An 8,707-nucleotide genomic window follows, 5' to 3' on the forward strand; every position below is an offset into this window, starting at 1 on the left:
GATGATGATAACATGGTATATCAAGCTCTCTTGAACACTCTTCATTTGATCTAAGTCTGAGGATTTTCTACTTTATCTGATGATTTTTCGATTCATGCAGATTACTCTTTCTTTTTTTTTTTTTTGACTAAGGCATGCAGATTACTTAGCCTCGTTGAACCATGAGGAAACAAAACTAGCAGTATCACTAATGTAATATTTTTACAACATCAATACTCGCATTATTATAAAAATTGATTTTTCGGTTTAAGAAGAAGGTAATATGTGATTACCATCCACTAATAGTTCATGAGTTTTAATCCTATCCATACAACATACATATGTTTGCATACACAAAGAATGACATTTTGCTTTCTTTCCTGAGAAGTTTCGTTAAGAAAAGTTTTGATCTTTAGAGATACATATGTTATGTAGTAAGTCATAACGTTTTGACAGATAATATTCTAACGACAAAACTAATATAAGAGAAAATATTATTTAATGCATTGGTGTGTTCTTTTTGTTCCTCTAATTCTTCAAGTGGATAGGTTAATATTTGTTGTTGTTGATAGTAGCATAGCTAGTGGGGAATAATCAACATGGCATAGTGTCTTATCTTTATTATCACGCGAGTTTAGCTGTCCAAATATTCTGTGACAATGTACTAATCTTCAAATGGAGGAAACAAGAATCCATTTCACCTTCGTTTTTTAAAGTCTCACTACAAAAATGATGTGCTATAGTGACGGATTCAAAATTAGGTTCTAAATAGTGACTTAGAGGAAATCAATGAGAACAATGAATTCCTATTCATTCTTTAATATTTACACTATCTATTAAGAATATTTTCTATGAAAATTGGTAAAAAATCAAAAGTAAAAACTACTGTTTTTATTTCTTTTATGGTGTTCGTATTTATCTTTTTTCTATTATCATTTTAATGATCGCCAGTTAGAGTTTTGATAACAAAAACATAACATATGATTTACTCACTATTTGGACACGATGTTTCTCCCGTTCATTGAATACGTCTTTAATTTCTTCGACCATTTACATATCAAGAATTATATGCCATATGTGAATAAGTTAGTACATTTGAAGTGGATAACTCTATGTACTGGTGTTTCTTGATTGGAGTGTATGCAGTCATTTTGGGTTTTGTATGAATTTGATAATAGTAAAAGAAAACTGAGTAATAATTTTTCTTGTAAGTATATTAATCTAGAGATAAATTAGTTATTGCTAGCGATCCAAACATTCATGGATTAAATTTGAACATTTATAAACTTACAACAAACACTAATGTCGTTATGTTCTTGAATTTATTTAAAAATCAATAAAATAGAGATAAAATAATGCTAGAAAATCTCAGTAACGTGGACGGTCCCGGCTATGGGCTGTGGCGGCTATACCAATGGTGGGAGCAGGTATTCGGTAACATATATTAGTTCCATAAGACAGCTTTAAGTCCAAGCAAGGATTGTTTATTTAATTTTCAAGAGTTATAAAGTAAGGATTATATTTATTTTGTTGCATGTGTGTATAAAGTACTAATGTACACACAGTGGCGGAGGGAGATATAGAGGAAGGGTGGCAGCTGCCCCATATGGAATATTGATTTTTTTTGTATTCTCACTGATTAATCAATATTTATATGATTTGCATGGTAAAAAAATTAATATTGCCCCCTATAAATTTGACTCAAATCTTATATTGCCCCCGGTAAAATCTATTTCTGGCTCCGCCACTGTGTACACATGACTCTACGTATTCGCATATAGTTAAAAGAAAAAGTCTATGACTTGTTTGATAATCAGTTTCACAATTGAAGTAGATTGTATTTATGATCCAGCAGAAAACAATCTCATAAGACATATAATTAAATTGTCTATACAAATATTCCACCCAATATGTATATTAATTCTGGTTTGACATCATACATATAAATTATGGTTCGAGCTATTAAAGAGTCTACGACACATTCATATGACTTATGTGCAAATTAATTTAGTGAAACGTTTATTATATGTAGGATGTTGATATATTAGATAAAATGTAGATCAAGATGAATGTTACTTGATCATCAAAAATGCAATTATCCGATAAATATTACGTGAATGATTTTTGCATTTGAAAATAACATTCGTCAAGATTAGTTCTTGTTTGTTAATTGGGTTGTTAATCAACAACTACGATTTGAAAATTTTAACGGTTAGATTTATTACAAATATCCTTATGTCACATGCAATCATTTGTCTACCAAATACAATTAATAACCTATCGAGTTTTCTTTTACCAAAGAAAGAGATTATCGAGTTTTCGAGGAAACAAACATTTATCGAAATTCTCAGCTATGTAGCCTTTACATTCCATGCACGAGCTATCTATGCTGACTAATAATAAATAAATAAAAACGAAAAGATAGAATAGTAACAGCAGCCATCATCTGTACGTAACATCAAGCAAAAGATAACAATATAATTGTAGTGTATTATTTAACTTTGGGATTTTTGTAGTGTCCTGGCATGCCACGTTGAATAAATTATTTCTTTCATAAACAGTTGAAGAAATTACGAAGAAAAAAAAATTAGCACGAAGAACATAATGGCTTGAAAACAAAATCCGAATTATGTATATGAAAAAGAAAGAGAATGAAAAATGAGCAATTTATCTCCAATCGAATAAGTTATTTATAAAATCAACAAACTTCTTCAATATATAATCAAATAGTAAATGTTGAATTTGTGGAAGATAGGGTATATTATTAACCCCTTTAAATATTTTAACCACTTCTTAAAAAAGTGAAAAATGAAAGCTAGTTCTCAAAAAAAAAAAAAGAAAGAGATAATACACAATTCTTATTAAAATGCTCGGTTTGAATTACGTTTAACCTAGGAATTCCATTCTTGTTCAAGTCAACTTGGTAAACCATGTTCAGTTACCAAAAAAAAAAACTTGGTAAACCATGTCAAAACTCATTTAACAGGTAGATACACTAATCCCTGCTATTAAAAATACAATAAAAATAGTAAAAGTGATATTAACCCAAAAAGAAAGGACCAGGCCCTAATAATTATATGATGATAATTAGAATTTAACATGAATAGGAATAAACAGAACATGTTAGTTAGCTTTTTTCTTCTTGTTTTCTTCTTGTCATTGCTTTATCCTCTCACGACCAACAGTATATATATCCTAACTTGGGAACAATCATTCTACAACCATTGAGAGTTTAATACTTTGTAAGTGACTTGTAAAACAAAATGGTGAGATTCGGGTTAGTTGTAGTGACGATTCTTGTGATTCTAGGGCTTGTGAGCTTTTCAGAAGCTCAACTGAAGCTAGGGTTCTACGATAAAACTTGCCCTAACGCAGAGAAGATCATACAAGCTGTTGTCAACCAACATATCCGCAAAGTACCATCTTTGGCTGCTGGCCTTATTAGGATGCATTTCCATGATTGCTTTGTTCGGGTATGTAATCTTCATTTTTCCAATCATACTTCTTAAATTACAAATTATATATATGTATTAGCTTACAAATTTTAGCTTAAATTATCATCCGCACAGTCAACGTATAAACTCTTGTCCTAAACCACTAAATTAAAATCTGCATATGCATTAAACATATAGTATATTTCTTCATATATACGTATGATACATGAATACATAAGTAAACGTATTGTGGTATTTGTAGGGCTGTGATGGTTCGATCTTGATCAACGCGACATCGAGCAACCAACAAGTGGAGAAGGTTGCTCCTCCAAATCTAACTGTTAGAGGTTTTGACTTTATCGATTTAGTGAAGACTGTTCTGGAGAAGAAGTGTCCAGGAGTAGTCTCATGCGCCGATATCATTACTCTCGCGACTAGAGACTCCGTTGCTGCCATTGTAAGTATACTAAATACTAAAATCACCTCGTTTAATCTAAATACTAGAGATCTTGGTTACTTTTCGTTTAGGGTGGACCGACATGGAATGTTCCAACAGGACGCAGAGACGGACGGATCTCTAATGCTACCGAGGCTTTGAACAATATTCCTCCTCCTTTCGGAAACTTCACTACTCTGATTACTCTATTTGGAAACCAAGGACTTGATGTGAAAGACCTTGTCTTGTTATCCGGTAAGAAATCTAACTTTTCCGGTTCGGTTGGACCAAAAGTCATTAAATCAAACGACGTTGTTTGATTTAAATAGTTGATGGTATATAAGCAGTGTTGTTCAAAACGTTTTAGGTGCGCACACAATCGGAGTGTCTCATTGTTCCTCCTTCTCAAACCGTCTCTTCAACTTTACCGGCGTAGGAGACCAAGATCCGTCGCTTGACAGCGAATATGCAGACAATCTCAAGTCACGGAAATGTCTATCTATTGCCGACAATACCACACAGGTTGAAATGGATCCTGGTAGTAGAAACACCTTTGATCTTAGCTACTTCAAGCTCGTCTTGAAACGCCGTGGGCTTTTTGAGTCTGATGCGGCGTTGACTAAGGATCCCACGGCCTTGGGTCAGGTCAGAGGTTTCGCCGGAGGATCGCTGCAAGATTTTTTTGTCGAATTCGGCAAGTCAATGGAGAAAATGGGAAGGATTGGGGTGAAAACCGGGTCGGATGGAGAGATCCGAAGAACCTGTTCAGTGGTTAATTGAAAAGCTTTCTTTTGTTTTATTTTTATTTTTGGTGATTTTGGGTGTTTTTGTTTTTCGACTACTTTGGGTGTTTACGATTTCGAAATGTTTATTTGTGTATGTGGTCGAAATGTTATTTTCGAATAAGCTCACGTTTGTGAAGTCGTTGTAATAAATTTTCAATCGATTTGTTTTCAATAAAAATGTTCTCTGCTCCTTTGTTAAAAAAACATTATTTGCATTTCTGAATAAAATTATTTAGACTATATTATTTAGATGGTTATTACTTTTGAAAGAAAAAATTGATTAGTATTATTGATATAACACAAAGTGTTTTCTAAGAAATTAGAAAGAAAAATTTCCTTAGATAACCATTTTTAGTTTATTTTTCACAAAAATACTAGGAAAAATGACCAATTTTTTTTATTAAAGGATAAAATGTACATTTATATTTTTTGGGTTAACTAATTTAGAATTAGGGCTTAGAGTTAAGGGGTGTGTTTTAGGGATGAAGTTTCAAATTTCAAAAAATAAAAAATAAAAATTAAATTTTTCAAAATAAAAAAAAAGCTATTTTGGTCATTTATTTTTTGAAGATTATTTTTGTGACAAAAACTTAAAAATGACTATCTGAGAGAATTGCCCAATTAGAAAAGGGTGAACCAATATTTAGGTTAAATAAAGCAAAAAAGAGGGGAATCTTGAAAAACATAATGGAAACTGATATTTATATTTTAAAATTAATTGAAAAAAAAACACCAAAAGTTTTGAAAGAATTTATAAATTGGGAAAATATATTGGAGATAATACTTATGCTGATAATTAATTTCTTTTTATAAAACAACCTTAATTTAATATCAAAGGGAAAAAAAAAGAAACAATCTATTTCTTCAAAACTAATGTAGTAGGCCCCGATCCAAAAGGGTAAGCTCAATGGTGGAATAAAAACTATACTGAGCTGCTGAGTAAACTCAGTAAAGCCCATTGACCCACTTGTAATATTTCATCAGTGTTTTTACTTGTCTTCACAAATTCTCCGCTGAATGATCACAAATGTCACCATTTTTTTTGTAGAAGTCTGTACTTAAGAAGGCTATTCATTGTACTTAACCGTAAACAAATGTTAATAACTCCATTTTGTATGAAGGTCTCGTGACCGAATAAGACTAAAAGGTTACAGTTCCTTGACTTCTTTCTGCAAAACACTTGCGAATTTGAAAAAGAATAAATAATCAAACTGTAGTCACAGCAGATTTTTTCAGTCTCAGTACAAACAACAAAAGAACATGGTGTATACAATTGGTCGCCGTGACCTGTCGCAGGATTCTACAACAAACGAATGAACATCAATTAACATGGCCAATAGCTATACCAATGGTAGATTATATTATATACATAAAAAGATTAATCATTAAATAAAACACAATCGCACCGCACCCTATCTTCTTTACTCTAGGGATCTAGATATTACAATGATCAATAGCTTCAAGAATCTCACTTCTGCTTTTCACCAACCTATGAAACACTTCTCTAACTTGTCTCTGTAAACCCTCAAGCCCATCTTTCATTTTCCGACAAATCTCCTCCATTTCTTCCACTTCAGCCTTCACTTCCTCCTCTCCATCAAACCTAAACCCATCAGTGAATTCCATCAGCTTTAACCCAACCCTCTCCATCCTCTGCATCTCCTCCATCAATCCTCCACCACCACCACCACCACAACACTTCTCCTTCCGTTTCAGCTCTTCTCCGATCCTCTCCTGGATGCTCGCCGCCGCGCTGGCCCAGACCTGATGCCTCGGCAACGGCAAATGAACCGTCAAACCGTTACTTGCCTGACAAGGAACCGCCGCAACTAGCGTCCACATCACCGTTACCATCACGCTACTCATTATAAACATCGGAGACGCTTCTCCGCCACGTGGAAGCACGAGATTCGCCGTCATTGCTTGAATCTGCTTCGAGGCTGACCGGTTCTTGCTCACGCATCCTCCGCTGCGATGGCCTAACGAAGACGACTGCTCCTTCGTCGTCGCCGCCCTCCTACCACTTCCTCCGCCGCCGCTTTTATCCGCGGCGGCGAGGAGGCTAGTGAGAGCCCGTTTAGCTCTCCTAACGCTTCCGTCACTTAACGGATGCTGTTTCAACGCCGTAACGGCGATCTCAGCGAGACGCTGGCTTTGTCTGACCGAGTCAACGCCGTTGACTACAGCTGTACAGATATCAAGGGCCTTAACGATCCGGTCAAGCATCTCCGGTACGAGCGGTTTAGAGATCTGAGCCGGGTTGGTGGTTAGCACCGATTGAAACTCCGATTCGCAAGACATGAAAGCATCCAGGAGCTTCCGTATCCACTGGATCGAGAGAATCGGGTCGGATTCTTGTGACGGAGATAGTAACTCGGTGAAGCGCTGAGCAACGTGTTTCTGGAAAGCTTCGAGTTCTTTGAGCTCTTGGTCGTGGTTGACGTCCATGGAAACGATTTGATTGCGACGGCTGATTCGACTTAGGAACGACCCTTGATGCTCCGTCACCGGCGCCATTTAAGAAGAGATTTGTGAATCTTTCTGAGGAAGAAAGAGAGAATCTTTTTGGAGGAAGAGAAATGAAATTGGAGAAGGGTTTTGGGGATTTTTCTTTGACCAGAGAGCAAAAGTCCATTATATGGAAGACAAGTCTTTGTCTGGTAGTGGAACCAGAGACTTGTTCTTCGGGAAAATCGCATAAAAAACATTCAAGGTGGCAACTACTTACACTTTAAATCCTGAGAGTATTCCACAAGCACTTTAAACACTCAAGTTGGCAAATTTAGCATATTAAACCTTCAATCTGGTTTACTTGTACATTAAGTCAAAATTGTAACCGATACTATTCAAAACTGATGACGTGTCAGTTTTTTTTATAAATATTTTACTAATAAATAAATAGCTAAATACAGAAAATAGAAAAATTCATAAAAAAAATCATAAAAATTCAAAATAAAATTCAAAAAAATTGTAAAATAGTTACAAAAATCACAAAATAATTATTTTATTTTATTAATAAAATAAATAAAAAATAAAATATAATAATAATAAAAAATTGAAAAATCATAAAAATCCCCAAAATAAAAAAAAAATCATAAATTTTTATGAATTTTTATGATTTTCTATTATTATTATTATATTTATTTATTTATTTTATTAATAAAATAATTATTGTTGTGATTTTTTGTAAATTTTTTATGATTTTTTTTGAATTTTTAATGAATTTTTATGAATTTTTATGAACTTTTATGATTTTTTATGAATTCTTTTATATTTTTCTGTATTTTTATATTTATTTATTATTAAAGTATTTTTTTTTTAAAAAAAAACCGACACGTCATCAGTTTTGAACAGTACTGGTCACGATTTTGACTTGATGTACAAGTAAGCCAGATTGAAGGTTTAATATGCTAAATTTGCCAACTTGAGTGTTTAAAGTGCTTGTGAAATACTCTCAGGGTTTAAAGTGTAAGTGGGTGCCACCTTGAAGGTTTTTTATGCGATTTTCCCCTTGTTCTTCTCTCTTCTCGTTTGCTTTTTGTTTTGTTTTCTTTTCTTTTCGGTGAATAATTGGTTTTCTTTCTGCTTCAAATCATTTCTAAAAAGACACTCTATTTTAGAATTTGCAAAACTCTAAATTTAAAGATTCTAGATTTTTTTTTTCCAAAAACAAAACTTCAAACTCAACTTCAATTTTTTTTGTATTTTCCACTATGATCCATATATTTGTTATAATTAATATAACTCCATAGAGCTTTTATAAATCTTGTACATATATAAAATTTAAAAATAGTAAAGAAAAATTAATTAATAAAATCTTACATTAAGTATATAAAATTATAAGTAGAAATACATGATTAAATATTAAAATACAAGAAAATATCATATTATTCCATAAAATTATTTCCGTAATTTTCTATCTCGGTTACACAAATATATTTTTGGAAAAATATTTTAAAACTTTTTGAGGTTCCGGAACAATTTTATCAGACTATTAGTGTTTTTTTAATATTTAAATTTGTCTAATAATTATGTTTTTATGTATCTTATTTAAGAGTTTTTATTAAGTTTTT

General features: G+C 32.8%; 2 protein-coding genes across 2 annotated transcripts; one reads left to right on the forward strand and one right to left on the reverse strand.

Moving 5' to 3' along the window:
• Nucleotides 1-3,184: 3,184 nt before the first annotated feature.
• Nucleotides 3,185-4,825, forward strand: LOC108825704 (peroxidase 39). The gene is made up of 4 exons (XM_018599043.2): nt 3,185-3,452; nt 3,676-3,870; nt 3,942-4,104; nt 4,217-4,825. The coding sequence occupies exons 1-4, from the start codon at nt 3,243-3,245 to the stop codon at nt 4,627-4,629; spliced, it is 981 nt and encodes a 326-aa protein (XP_018454545.1). The 5' UTR covers nt 3,185-3,242; the 3' UTR covers nt 4,630-4,825.
• A 1,002-nt stretch (nt 4,826-5,827) lies between these two features.
• LOC108824331 (protein ROH1) lies at nt 5,828-7,303 on the reverse strand. The gene has a single exon (XM_018597740.2). It carries the CDS (start codon nt 7,149-7,151, stop codon nt 6,069-6,071), a length of 1,083 nt encoding a protein of 360 aa, XP_018453242.2. The 5' UTR covers nt 7,152-7,303; the 3' UTR covers nt 5,828-6,068.
• Between the last annotated feature and the right edge of the window lie 1,404 nt (nt 7,304-8,707).

The sequence above is a fragment of the Raphanus sativus genome, chromosome 9, assembly GCF_000801105.2.
Source record: "Raphanus sativus cultivar WK10039 chromosome 9, ASM80110v3, whole genome shotgun sequence".
NCBI lineage: Eukaryota > Viridiplantae > Streptophyta > Magnoliopsida > Brassicales > Brassicaceae > Raphanus > Raphanus sativus.